This window comes from Syngnathus acus, chromosome 6, assembly GCF_901709675.1.
Source record: "Syngnathus acus chromosome 6, fSynAcu1.2, whole genome shotgun sequence".
Lineage (NCBI taxonomy): Eukaryota > Metazoa > Chordata > Actinopteri > Syngnathiformes > Syngnathidae > Syngnathus > Syngnathus acus.
Genome location: NC_051092.1, coordinates 6,620,625 through 6,635,397, shown reverse-complemented (window position 1 = coordinate 6,635,397; position 14,773 = coordinate 6,620,625). Strand labels below are relative to the sequence as shown.

Genomic DNA, 14,773 nt, shown 5'->3' with positions numbered 1-14,773 from the left:
AGAGGGTGAACAAAAGACAGCCGCTGTCCTTAAGATTCCCAATCCTTTTTGTGTTGGAACAAAAAAAACTCTTGCGCCTGGTGACATCTGTCAAGGTAGAGTAATGCATAACATGCAAATTTGCTAAAGAGACTTCGCGATCTATTTCTGTTTCTACTAATCTGGCAAATTTTCTTTGTTCTTCCATGAATTTCCCCACATTTACAGTGAGTGCTGTATTAAAATATTGTGACAAATTCTCTGTTTAAACCTTGAAGTGGGTTCCTCTGCCTCTATGTCCATCATCTGTATGTCTGACATCATACACCTATAACAATATTGAGTGACAGGTGCTGATTTTGGATGTTTATCTTAGGAAAGATGAACAAAAAGGTTGTAGACTATGTGGCTATTTTACTCAAATATCTCGCTTTGCGATTGTCATCCATCTCCGTTTTGTTCAAATGACCGAATTGAACGCAGGAGAGTAGTAATTTAGAAGGTGGCAATAACAATCAACATGGCAGTGTATCAAAGATCAGTCAGTCTACATACTTAAGATGCTCAAAATTATTCTAAAGTGTACAGAACTTAGAAGTGTTGAATTGTGTAGAATGTCCTCAACTTGTCATTATAAAATTACTTTTGTCAGACACAGCAACTTGTGTAAGAATATTTCATAATAGTATAGTGTAATAGAACACTACTTAAAGTGATATAAGGTTTGTGGTGACATTTTTGAATGAACCTAAAACCTAAACTATAATTGTTAGAGGTGAATTTAATTGGACCTTCTCCAAACATTTGAGTGCACATTACTTTTTCCTTAATGGCCCTCATCATAGGTTGTGTCCTCGAAGGCCGTATTTTCAGCTACATGACATCAGTTCCAGCGCGACTCGCCCGACCGCACGTGCTTTCCAGATTTTAGAAAGGCAATTAGCAGACTGGGTCTTTTGACCCCTTCAAAGGCTCCTCGTGTAGCCTCCGTGGACCACATAAACCGTGGCCAATTCGGACAGGCTTAATGTGTCTTTAGACACCAATTGTGATCGAGTCGCACCGGAAATTATGCCATGGTGTGATGGTTTGAAGCCAAACATGCTAATTTCATGAATTCTAACAACTGCAAATAGCCCCTAACTTTTGTTCCTTAATTGACTCCGTTCACTCTTGCTTCTTAATAATTTTTTTCTATGCATGGTATCTATTAGGAAAATATGAACAACCATAGTAGTCCTTGTTTTTATCTTATTTGAAGTATTTTACTTCATCAATATTACTTTACCAACATATTAGTTTGTATTGTAAATTTCAATTATAGTCAATGGTATTTTCAAATTAACATATTAGTTTGTATTGTAAATTTCAATTATAGTCAATGGTATTTTCAAATTAAGGTCTTTGTTATGCAGACATTTACTTAATGTTTTGCTTAAAGGCTGGAATTGCTTTCCTGATTAATTTGAAATAATTACAAAAAATGTTTATCAAGCTTTCCAATGATAACAGTCTATTCACAATAGGATAATGATTAAGAAAGTTATGGAAGTTTAAAAGTGACTACAAAAAATTTCGACTCATATTGATATTTGGCCAGAAATTGGTGTATTTTGACTGCTTTTAAAGTTCTAACTTCATTCATGTTTGACACAGGAAAATTATACTTATGTGACTGGAATCTTCTTCAAATGGTCTGTCTGATAATGCTGAAATTTTACTCAGATGCCTATTTTAATGTTTCATACAATAAACCACATTACCAAAAAATGTGTTTTTGAACAGCTTGATGAGATTTCTGTTCATTTTAATAGGAAATTTAGCACTATCTTTCGGTCCTGTTTGGGAGACTTACCTTCCTGGTCACAAGGGGTCGCTATGACACAGCAGTTTAGCCGGTGATTGTACTTCTCAATCTCAACCCCGTAGTCATCGGCTTTCACTTCCGGGTGGCGCTAGCGTCTCTTCATTCTCGCTCCGCTCCCCTTTCCTGTGCTGTCGACCGGGGAGGACCGTGGCCACTGAAGACACCCACAGTTCGTCGGCCGCCGTCTTGTCCTGGGGGGGTCTCTCGAAGCGCTCATTCCCCGCACAGCCGGTCGCTGATGACGCGGGATCCGCTGCAGGTGGTGCACGGCGGCGAGCGCTCCTCGTCTGTGCGACATCTCCGCGCTCAAGTAGCATCGCTCGCTAACGTTAGCTTACAACATCGATCTCCGATACTCCACCCCCTCGCTCCCTCCCGGAGCTCGACCCCACTACTGATCAACATCGCCAATCAACATTTGATTGATAGCTAAGAGTGGACCACCGAGGGGTTACTGCCCTCCATTTGGCACAGGAAACGTATCGCTTTACCCCCTAACGTTTTATATTCAGGGCCCGTGGCTCCAAAGTAGCCCCTCACTTTTAACCAAGCGGTGTTGAAATTACTGACACCAATCCTCGGTGGCCACTTTTGGAGCCGCTGTCTTTTCTACCTCATCACCCCGATGCCTCCTCGCTCCTCTCCGGAATCTCGACTTCCTCTCTTAGCCCCATCGGGAACGTTGTATCTGACAATCCGGTGAAGGAGAACTGCAGGGCGGGCATTTGAGCTCCTCTCCGCCCGCTCCCCTTTTATCGTCACTTGCTGCAGACGGAAGCTAGCTGGCCCGTTCGTCCACCTATCACCCACCTACGAGCTTCGATCCTGATCTTGGTCTACAACCGGAACCCACACAACATTGTCCGTGACCAATCTCCCGTCCCGTGACCGCCCCGCTTCCGAGCCACGGGTCTCGCCATGCCGGGTCCGGTGGCCGGTAGCAAGTCCCGTGTGTACGTCGATGTCAACACACTGAAGAGCCGGGATTACTGGGACTACGAGGCCCACGTACCCAACTGGAAGTGAGGACATTTCTTATTCTGGTTGTCTTTAATAGCATGCATGTGATGCCTGAACACTGCACATAATGGCTGCTTGTTAGGGAAAGTGTGGATGGTTGTCTATTTTTACACTTCTTGCTGCGAGGGTGTGATGACACCACATTGCAGTCTCTCACCATCCTCCTTGCTACTTTGCTAGATTTATGCTTTGAAAGACATTTTTCAAAAGCATATTGTTTTCTTCTTCCTCATAGCTCTGGGTTCAAATTTGCTCTGGCCATAGGTTGAATGGTATAAATTATCCATCGATGTGAATGGGATCATAAATGGTTGGTTGTCTATCTGGTGACCAATCCGGGGTGTACCCCAGGGCTCCAGACTGCCCACTAATGGTGGCCTTTGCACCTGTGTGACCAGTCATATTATTGAGAAATGCTTTTTTTTTTTTTTTTTTAATTAATTTACTTATTTTGCGCCACTATGCTCCTAGTAAATTTGAATATCACAGGTTCGAGTCTTGCTCTTGCCAATAATGAGAATATGGCAGCTAGTTGTTGGAGACAACCCTAACCCTTCCAGTTCTCGCCAAGTAGTTTGCGTGCCTCTTTAACTCAGAATCTGGCCTGGAATGTCTGCATGTGTGCAACACAAAGTATGTATGTACAGTATTGCAGTGTGAGTTACATTTCCCTCTGAAGGATTGTAATGACTAAACCGTTAGTTCGGTTTGGTCTAAAAAAATGAATAAGCATTTAACATACTAAATAAATTATTATAAGTAAACTTCAGCTCTCCTCTGAGCCAAATGACGACAAGCAGTGTAGGAAAAGGATGGTTGGATGGGCTTTCACTCCGGATCTAAAGATATTTTTTCCACTATTGCTTACATGCATACACTGCACAGATTCTCTGTCTGTCCCCATAGCAACCAAGAGGACTACCAGCTGGTACGTAAACTGGGCAGAGGGAAGTATAGTGAAGTGTTCGAGGCCATAAACATCACCAACAACGAGAAGGTGGTGGTCAAGATTCTGAAGGTGAGCATGTTTGATCCGAAAGAGAAAATTGCAACGACCTCTCCTCTTTTTTTAAAATAACGATGCACATGATGAAGGTGGGCGAAAAGTAGTTTGACAGTGCATGAAACGGTCAGTCTGCTACCCTCATGAGAGATGTCTATATTGTTCTCTTCTTGTGTTAAACTGCTTTTCTAAGGCTTGTCGTTTTGGAATAGTAGTTTCAAGAAGCCAAAGAAAAAGCAAAAATAATCTTGGTAGTCACTGAACTGAGTTCTGGTGAGATTGCATGACACACGGTTTCAATTCTAAAGTTTTGCGTGACACCTGCAATGTACAACCTTGAAAAAGGCAATATGGCCTTAGAATCTGTATTTTTCTCACATAGGAATCAGATTACTCAAATCTTTCATTTTTACATAAAGGAAAAGCAATTGACTTGCAGAACAACTTTTCCTTTCATATTTTCCTCTTTCTGTATTTCTCCTGAAAACAGGCTTTGAAACCCAGATCCAATTACAATACAATTAATAACATTAATTACCAGAGAAATAATGGAAAGGAAATATTTTTTTGAAATCAAGTTTTTCCTCTTGGAAGTATCAGTCCCTACTAAATGAACATTTTGAATGTTCAGCAGTTTCACATGACAGGCACGCTCTGCAAAGTATTTGCGTCTCAGAAGCGCATACCTTTGGTTGTTATTGAGTGACTTTCACCAGGCTCTTTGGCGTATGGAACACAATCTGACAATGATTCCACTCACGCTGTCCCAATTTCGAAGACACGTCGCTAGACCATTTAGAAAAGGAGTGGTGAATTAGGCAATTCTGAGTTTTCTTTCCCAATGTGCTCTGCTCAGCCATGTCCGGGGATGCACTTTGACATACAAATGACAGCAAAAATAATATCAGCTAGTAGGGCTGCTCGATTATGGGTAAAAATCATAATCGCGATTATTTTGTTCAATATAGTAATCACAATTATGTTTTGGAAATTGGAAAAGCATTTGCTGAACATGACTGGAACTATTTATTGAACATATTAAAAAAAAACAAAAAAAAACACTCTCCTATTAACAGAGTTGGGAAAGTTCATTTTCTACACTAACTAGCTCAAGGTTCTGTTAACAAATTTTAAAATGAACTTGTTCAGTTCGTAATTTTATGAACTAAGTTTATGGTTCTAAAATTTAAAACTTTATAATTCTTCTCTTCCCTCAATCAAAAAAAAAAGTTGCTTCGCGGTGTTACCCTCTGGCATTTTCTCATTGTTTTCACCCATTCCATTCACACTAATATCTAGGTGCTATCGCTGTACAATCTTAAATACAAGAGAAAATTGCTTGAATTGTCTTTTTCCGTATGTATTGAAACAAAAACATGACCGTGGTCCAGAATGCGCAAACACAAATTGATGTCTTGCTTGCCCAAAGAACCAGAAAACGTTTAGAATTTGGGACATAAAAGTGCAAAGGTACATCAATTACTAAAACAACAGAAACAATCTCATTAAGAGTAATTTGTGGTTCAACGCCAAATGCCTGAATGCTCTCACAGGATGATGATACCGTTTGACAAGAAAGGGCGAGTGGGGATGCTCGCCGCGCGACACGTGAGTTTTCATCGAATGGCGCTTCTGACATCGTGCTTTCGTCGCATTTTGATGAGGCGCGCGCCGTGCCACTGTTGGTGGCCAAATCCTTTTCCCCCTTGCCTTGTTTCCAGTGTATTTAGCACGGTTTTATTTTGACGTCTAAGAGAAACCCTGGCATCCTTGAACGAAAGTAAACTGCCGTTCAAAATCATTCATTGGCCCCAGAATGAGCTCGTTCACGGAGCAAAAATGCCTACGTTCGTCCAAAATATGAACGACTTCATGAACATTCGTTCGTTGAACGCGTTAAGGTACAACACTGCCTGTTAAATATGGCCTGGATCTCTACTCTGCACACACGCGGGGGCGTAGGGGTTGAGTTGCGCTTGGACATCTCAGAACGAAAACAGCAAATAATCGTTTGCCCTCGATTATATGACTTTTGAGATCGTCTGGAGCTAAAAATCGTAATCATGAGTAAAATTCGATTCATTGAGCAGCCCTACGAACTGAGATCCGCCGCACCTAAACGGCATTTTTGCTGCGAGAGTTGTCTGAGTGACTTGACAGTATGATGCTGAAGCGTGCAGGCCAGAGGCAGGCCAGCTGAATAAGCAGCTTCAGCATCAGGAGTCAAAAGTGACATGTGATGTGATTTCCCACTCCCCAACTCCCCATCCCATGTCACATCTCAGCCAGTTAAGAAAAAGAAGATCAAGCGTGAGATCAAGATCTTGGAGAATCTGAGAGGTGGGACCAACATCATCCGTCTGGTGGACACAGTCAAAGACCCCGTGGTGAGTTAACAAATGAAATTATATCCATAGTGTAAATTTTGAGTGCAACCATGTGGATTTTGAATTTTTACACTCCTTTCATTGACGTCATGTTCTGTCTGTCGCTGTAAGCTGCTGGCATAGATAGATGGCTATAAATACATAGTAACTAAGAAATCATTTTCTGACCACTTAAGTGAATTCAGATCATTTCTCACCGCACACCTTTAGAGATCTCACGGCACACTTAGGAGAATCATTTCACAAGACCATTGCAAAATACAACCACATTACGAAAGGGATCGTTGTGACCTCTCAGAATGTTAGTGGTCTGAGTGTTTCATCTTGCTTCAGTTGTACGGACAATGAAACTTCTATGAACTGTGAGAAATTCATCCTGAATGCATTTTAAGAAATAGTTAAGGGTGTTTTTGCGGCTTACAATTGGGCACAAGGTTCCACAGTGGCTCTTAAATGACAGTTGTTGGGTCAGTGCACTTTTGTGTGTCCGTTCTTTAACATCATTATTGGTACAATGTTGTCAACACTGGAAAGCTACATGTGGTCGTCAGTCTGCAATACTAAAATGTTTACATAAATGTTGCTGAGTTTATTTTAGCAAATTTCGTCATTTTACACCTTCAAATGTGTTACTTCTCAGTGTTCTGGCGGGGGGGGAATTCTCGTAGATGGTGGACAAGCATCTATTGGTTTCTTTCATACACCAGTTTCTTCATCACTCTGAATAATAGTTGCTGTTTCTTCTCTTTGTCATGTTATCACAGTCCAGAACTCCAGCACTTGTCTTTGAATGCATCAATAACACAGACTTCAAGGTAACAACGGTCACCTTTTTAAATATTGGCCAATGTTGGGATGTTTTCAAATGACAAATTCATCTCTCACCCCTACAGGAGTTATACCAGAAGTTGACTGACTATGATATCCGTTTTTATATGTATGAACTACTGAAGGTGAGAAATGACATTTAGTAGATTTCGTCAGTATGGTCATTATTAATGTTTGGTCTGTACTTGTCACTGGCCAGGCCCTGGACTACTGTCACAGCATGGGAATCATGCACCGAGATGTCAAACCCCACAATGTGATGATCGACCACCAGTTGAGAAAGGTAGGCAGTCTCCTATTAATTACACACAGTAACACACACACACACACACACACACACACACACACACACACACACACACACACACACACACACACACACACACACACTTAATGAAGCACCAATGAAAAATGGCCATGGTGTCTTATGAGTCCAGATGACGGACTGACTGTACATTTATCCATCCATCCATCCATCCATCCATCCATCCATCCATCCATCCATCCATCCATCCATCCATCCATCCATCCATCCATCCATCCATCCATCTTCAACACGGCTTATCCTGTTCAGGGTCGCAGGGGTGCTGACATTGAGCGAAAGGCACACTATACCCTGAACTGATCACCAGCCAGTCGCAGGGCACACACAGAGACAATCGATTGCACTCACATGCACGCCGTCACCGAGCGGGAATCAATCCCACGCTACCCGCATACAAGTCAGACGACTACTGTACATACAAAATACTAAACCTGAAAGTCAAGACGATATCTGGCAACTATGTGAATTTATCACGCTTGCGCTGATTTGCAGCGCAAGCCAACCAACCAGATACCCTAAAGTCAGCCAATGACTATCATCCGACGGAGATTGCACGGTGTGGTGATGTCACAAACTACAGGCAGTAAAAAGAGTGAGACACGTCTGCTCGCCGTGCATTGCCAAGCCATAGAAATAAAGTATACGGTTAATTATTTTACAACAATAATTAACCATATTTCCAACTTTATCAGTATCCTAAATTTTGTCCATGTTGCCCATCACTACTGAAGATGTAGGTTCTTTCCATCAGTGGCACGGGCCTGCTGTATTCAAAGCCTTTTTTTTTTGCCCTCTCATTCTGTTGCCTTTTTGACTCATGTTAGAGAATATTCTCTCTCTTCTTGGTTATGTGAGTTCCGCTAACTGTGAATAGTGTGGGAGGACGAGCCTCAAAATAACAGCAGATGTAATTTTGGTCCGACCACTCATGGTGAATACTACTAGAATGCTGTTGTGGATGGTGGAATTTTTCACGATGAATAAGATCTGACAAAGTAGCTGACAGAGATAGAAAAAAATCAATTCAGATTTCAAGTAATTTATGAGAAGAACTGAGTATATGTGTGGTCATTCTTAAAACGATATCCAAACGACCCTCGGTGTGTTTAAAGGGGCATTTATGTAACAAAATTGTTACTGACTTGCTGTCAATGCATTATCACTGTTTATTGCAATGCTATCAACACACCCAACATGATTATCAAACATTTTTAAAAACGAATTATTAAAAAGCATTTCAATGGTTTGAAAATCATTCACGCTCCCGCATGTAGGATGGAATCACCATTTTTGCACTTCAAATTATACACTGCAACATGTCCAGCAGGGGGCAACAAATCGCCACCAAAGCGTCAGTTTAAGAGACATTTCAGGACTTCCATTACATTCCTCTTAATAGAGAAAATTGACCACTCGACATTACTTCCCATATTTTTCAGAATGCTGGATTTTAATAAGTGTTATTCCCCCCTCAGCTACGCCTTATAGATTGGGGTTTGGCAGAGTTCTATCACCCTTCCCAGGAGTACAATGTCAGAGTGGCATCCCGATATTTTAAAGGCCCAGAGCTCCTGGTGGATTATCAGGTAAGGCGCGTAACGTGCTGGCTTAGAAAGAAATTTTAGTATTGACCCCCCCCTCTTTTTTTTTTTTTTTTACGTAAATTAGTGTTGTGCAGCATATAATAAATTCATGTGCAATAGCAAAATAAATGTATGTGCATAATAGAGATTAAATGTTTATTGCTTGTAGTGTACTCAACAGCAAGATGCTTAATGTCAAGAGTCCATTTTTGGTTTAGCAGTTATTGCACTTTTCCTTTACTATCGTTGCACGCCTTATAGTGTATGACAAAAGGCAAAACAAATGTGGGAGATTTTGTGTTGTTCACATAGCTGATAGGAATTGCTTCCATTGCTATTGTTTGAACTCTGTCTTTCAGATGTATGATTACAGTCTAGACATGTGGAGCTTGGGCTGTATGCTTGCCAGCATGATCTTCCAGAAAGAGCCCTTCTTCCACGGGCAGGACAATTATGACCAGGTAACTCTCTCACCGAGGCACCTCAGACGTTGAGATTGATTGTTTGCCTGAGACTAGTCCGTTTTGCAGCTGGTGCGAATTGCCAAGGTTTTGGGGACAGATGAGCTGTTCGGCTACCTGCGTAAATACCACATCGAACTGGATCCACGCTTCAAAGATCTGCTTGGACAGTAAGTCAGCCAGAATTCTCACTTTAACTAGTTTGTAGTTAAATTTGTCATGGACAGGAACATTCTTTGTGCAAGCTGAAACAGTCCGATGCCCTGAAAACGGCTGTGTGTTTTCTAGGCATCATTATGCAATTATGAAATCATGAAGACCAACTGAGTAAACCCCAAAATGCTATCTACTTTTGTGTACCATCATCATTTTATCGCATGGAGTGTATAGTCTTCTGTGAAGCTGAAAAAAAAACGATTATTTTACTGAGTCATGTCGATTTTAAATTACAAAATAATAGCTAGATATTTGTTTCCTTGTAAAAAAAAACAAAGAGATAGATAGGTACTTTATTGATCCCGGGGTAAATTCAGTTGCCAGCAGTTAAATACATCGATAGGAAATACTAACGTCGGACAAGACAAAATGATAACAAAAGAGAGGACGAGAACAGATCGGATATACATTTTATTGTGAAGTTGGAGTCTCCGGGATTGTAGCTAAATTGACTAGCAGCTGGTAAACATCGACAGGCATGAAAATCACTCGCCTATTGGCACAGCACATTTTCTCATTTTTTTGCTTGACAAAAACCTAGCATTTGAACTAGGGTGTGTCGACTTTTTTAAATTCGCCGTACTCTTCAAATGTAGAATTACATGGAAAAAATAAGTAACGGGGGATCATCACATAAAATAGTTAGTCTTTATTTACGTTGCGAATCAGTGTTAAATGAACCTCATACAGCTCTGGGGACCACTCGCCTAAGTGCATAACTGCTGCTTAAGTGCTTCAGAGTGTATACATAAATTGATATCAAATCAGACAAGGTTATTTTGTGAATGTTGTGGCACTAGTACAATAATGACAACCCTCTGCCAATTCATTTACTTACTTGCTGCGCATGATCTCAGACAGAGCAGGAAGCGCTGGGAGCAGTTTGTGCAAACCGAAAACCAGCACCTAGTGAGTCCTGAGGCTTTGGACCTTCTGGACAAGCTGCTACGCTACGACCACCAACAGAGATTGACAGCCACAGAGGCCATGGAGCATCCCTACTTCTGTCAGTAACACACACATTCCATCCTTAGACCCCAGTGTGAATGTTGGAGCAGCATTGACACTGGGAAGTGTCCCTGAATGTTTTTCTTTAGCTTGTGCTGTATTGTTGGTATTCAATAATTTGTCAGTGTGGCGCTCCAGGATGCATTAACACTAACCGCTGTAACTTACAACAGACCCAGTTGTCAAGGAGCAGTCTCTGTCCAACTCTGACAACATGGTTTCCAGTGGCAACACCACGGCGCGATGAAACAAAGGTGTGTATTCTATACAATAGAACAAAATCTGGGAAGGCGACATTAGAAACGTCTTGGGAATGAATGGGCCCTTAAACAAAATCATTTGATGTCACAATTTTAGATTATGGGATATCAGGTCAAAGGTTAGCTCAAACAGCCAATCATGAAAAGATTTCTGTGCACTCTGTTTATTTTACATTTTGAAATGGGTTAATATGTTCCCTTGTGTCATTTCTCCTCTTTCTCTGCAGAGAGTCGAAAGAAGAAGGATGTTTGTTACCTCAACTTTGTCCGCGGTTGTGACAGTAACTTTGACAAGTGTACAGTGACAATGGATCAAAGTGACTGACCAGTTACACTCTCGCAGATATGTGCAAACAGACACGCACACATACACACATGCAAGCAGGTATACATACACCCTCCTCCTCTGTATCAGTCTGTGATTGGCCTGTTCTGGTGTCCTGTCCAGCAGTCTGACCAATGAGCTTGAAGCTGCTCACCACCTGACCCCCTCCCATGTCAGTCTCTTGTACAAGGACAATACTTTTAAAGATTCCCTCTCCATGTCTCCATCCTTCCTTTATGTCGTCCCACCTCTTTGTTTGCATCAGCATGGAAGATGGACAGGAGTGTGACCCCCGTACAAGCCACCACCACTCCCTCTCCCCAAGACCCCGTTCATCCATGCACCCATCTCTCTGTCCGCCCTCCTTGCCATCTTTTACCCTGACAGACAAATGTCTTAGCACTACTCCAGTTCTGAAGGTGGCATGGTGGACTCTCTCTAGCTAGAATGATAATAATATTAATGAAAAATAAATGATTTTTATTTAGATGAACTTTGCCTGTCAAGAGTTTTTTTTTTTTTGTATAATGTCTAAAGGAATTGAACAAGGAATTGCATGCAATCCTGCAATGATGCAAACTACACCAAGTAGAAAGAGGTGACATGAATGCATCGAAGGCCTGCACCATCAGCTCTGTTCTCTGGGCTAAACTTAAAACTACAGTGGACACTCACAAGCCTATAAATGATGCCAATTTACATGCATTGGCAAATAAAAATTTACAAACAAATGCTGATAAACCTCCAAAATTCAATGTGAGCGTTCCGCCGTGCTTCGTCCATAAAATGAAAAGAAACATGTACAATAGTCAAGGTGGTCTTTTTAAATGTCTCTGACTACCCTTCTGCTAAAATTTAGCATATGTTGCATACGTGTTCAAACAATTTCATTGTTACTCTGACAAAAAGTACTGTATGGAAAGCGTTTATCATAGTTTGACATTGTCAAAGTGTTTTTGGTGTGACGTACTTGCACGATGCACGTGCCAAGGTTTTCTGATACGGAACAAGCTTGTTTGTACGGGTCATCAATCATTAGTTGTGGTTGCTGTCAGTGAGTGAGCGTGACACCAATGTATCAACTTCACTTAAGAAACCGGAGCTTTGGCTTACTTCTCGACAACTTGCTCACGTCTAGCAATGCTCAACCACACACGTCGTCGGGTGTGCAACAACACTGGTTCTCTTTGAGCTTCGAGCCATCAAATAAAAAGTGACTTGACTCCCAAATGTACACCTAACACAAACACACACCGGGTTGTCTCTTTGTTGTTGACCGCATTTGTCATGAGTGCCAGCGCACAGTGTCATGAAATCATGAGCGCTCCCGCGTGACTGAATTACATTTCTATTTCCAGTGGCTGTGTGAAGGATGAAAAGTGATAGATCTGGCGAAACAATATTATATATTATTGTTCAAAATAAATATTACATTATGGTTTTATACTATTATATTTTGTAGCGTATTCTATTGATTAGCAAACAGCTGAACCCTGGCTGACTTGCAGTGTTGAGTCTGGATTGCTGTCTCGCAACAGTGTGACCTAGATGGTGATTAGCTTGATAATCACAGCCTTTCTGTGACCAGCACCTAAAAGAAGTAAAATGATCTGATCTGAATGATTTCTGTTGTATGTACGCAGGCTCAGAAGCTGTAAGACCACTCTTATCAAAAGCCAACAGTCTTAAATTCAACAGTGTTTTTAAATTTGACTGGGTAATCGGTGCTGTTGATTCCAGCTTCTTCCATCTTCAGCAGTTGTCTAAGATAAAGGTCTTCCTTTCTCAGTTGCACTTGGAATCTGTTCAGATCATGGATGGACGGACGGGTGGATGGAGATTCAGTTACGTGGAACAATTGAATTCTAATCGTATGTCAAGGTACCACTGCATATGAAATTACTGTATTTTCCAGACTATAAGTCACTTTTTTTTATAGTTTGGCCGGTGGTGCGACTTATACTCATGTAGAAGAGGAAGCGCCGCATCTTCTACTTCCGGGGTTAGCGGAGTTGTTTATAAGTAACACAGAGGATGAAGATTTCATTGGATTTAGTGATTTGGAGTGACATGGATGGTTTGGAAAACTTGTTGCTATAGTTATTTGAATAACTCTTAATATGTTATGTTAACATACCAAGCACGTTCTCAGTTTGTTGTTCATGTATCGTAACGTTAGCGTACTGTACAATTATTCAGCCTGTTGCCTCTATTCTATTTTAATTTTAAATTGCCTTTCAAGATGACATGTCTGTTCTTGGTGTTGGATTTTATTAAATAAATTTCCCCCAAAAGTGCGATTTATACTCCAGTGCGACTTATATATATCTTTTTCTTCTTTATTATGTATGCATTTTATGACTGGTGTGACTTGTACTCCGGAGCGACTTATAGTCCGGAAAATACGGTAATTGAATCGGCAACAATTTGGTGTATTTATGTTTACATATAAATAAGATAAAATGTGAGACTGACAGTGCAGGAAGTTTGTCAACCTATTTTATTTATTTCACACACACTTTAACACAATCAACACTTCATGCGAAAAGAGTGGCAAATGATTTCCTCCTCATTAGCTTTCACCCAAAAACCAGCAGATCCATTGCTGTTTCGAACACAAGAGCATCTGATCGGATGATGGTTTGCGAACAAAGCAGAGCCATTACAAATGTGACCCCATCTCTGGCATACTTGAGGGAAGTTGATTTTAAATTGGCTCTACATGAACTGTTTCCCATGCTGTCGGGGCATGGACATTTTAAAAAGTCTTTTCAGGGATAGTTAGAGTAAGTAGGATTTCCCCCCAAAAAAAAGAAGGTTTCTGCTGAGGGTAAAGTTGGTCATTAAGGACTAGTGGATCAGCAGGCACGTTTTACATTGCGCTTGTGTCTGATACAGCTCGGGATACATTTCCTCTCCAACTTGGTGCCGGAGGAGACCGGTGTCGGGGCGGCACACGACTGTTTCCTGTAAAGAACAAGAAACCGGACACAGAGGTTGAGAAATTAGAGAAGCAAGTGTGATTGAATGTTTGTTGTGGTGACATGACACTATTTAATTATTTACTGTACACTCCCTTGGCCTCAACAACAACAAAACATCTATTACTCATAGATTTGAATGAGGCAAAATAACATGCTTTTTCTCTCGAATATATTGTTATAATCATTTGTTTCAGATGTACTGTAATTATCTTCTGTATAAAAATTAGATTTGGTGTTCAAAAAGTCTTTTTTCAAACTTGAGTCTTGAAAAAGAGGGGGTCGTCTTATAATCAGGGTCGTCTTATATTCGGGCCAGTACGGTAAGTGGTAAATCGTCATTTGAATTGTCATTAGGGCGCCCTCCAGTGGGGAAAATTGCAAAAATGGTTACTTTTATTGAAAAGTTGCGTCGCAATCTCACGGACAGAGTTAGACCCCCTTAATGGCTGGTTCTGGCCTGGGCCATACGTTTGATCCGTGACAACTCGGCACGTTTTAAAAGCGTGCATCAATACAGTGCGTGTTGT

General features: G+C 41.1%; 1 protein-coding gene across 1 annotated transcript; it reads left to right on the top strand.

The window, feature by feature from the left end:
• Positions 1 to 1,924: 1,924 nt before the first annotated feature.
• Positions 1,925 to 11,755, top strand: csnk2a2b (casein kinase 2, alpha prime polypeptide b). Its single transcript, XM_037255386.1, has 12 exons — positions 1,925 to 2,868; positions 3,773 to 3,884; positions 6,155 to 6,256; positions 7,021 to 7,071; positions 7,150 to 7,209; positions 7,284 to 7,367; positions 8,885 to 8,995; positions 9,352 to 9,453; positions 9,523 to 9,623; positions 10,527 to 10,675; positions 10,851 to 10,931; positions 11,165 to 11,755. Exons 1-11 carry the CDS (start codon positions 2,765 to 2,767, stop codon positions 10,922 to 10,924), a joined length of 1,050 nt encoding a protein of 349 aa, XP_037111281.1. The 5' UTR covers positions 1,925 to 2,764; the 3' UTR covers positions 10,925 to 10,931; positions 11,165 to 11,755.
• Positions 11,756 to 14,773: the final 3,018 nt, after the last annotated feature.

Excerpts from the sequence above, each read along its gene's own strand:
- csnk2a2b (XM_037255386.1), top strand. The coding sequence starts at position 2,765 with ATGCCGGGTCCGGTGGCCGGTAGCAAGTCCCGTGTGTACGTCGATGTC. Across the intron at positions 7,072-7,149 it reads TCAATAACACAGACTTCAAG|GAGTTATACCAGAAGTTGAC; the intron begins GTAACAACGGTC and ends TCACCCCTACAG. Across the intron at positions 7,368-8,884 it reads TCGACCACCAGTTGAGAAAG|CTACGCCTTATAGATTGGGG; the intron begins GTAGGCAGTCTC and ends TTCCCCCCTCAG.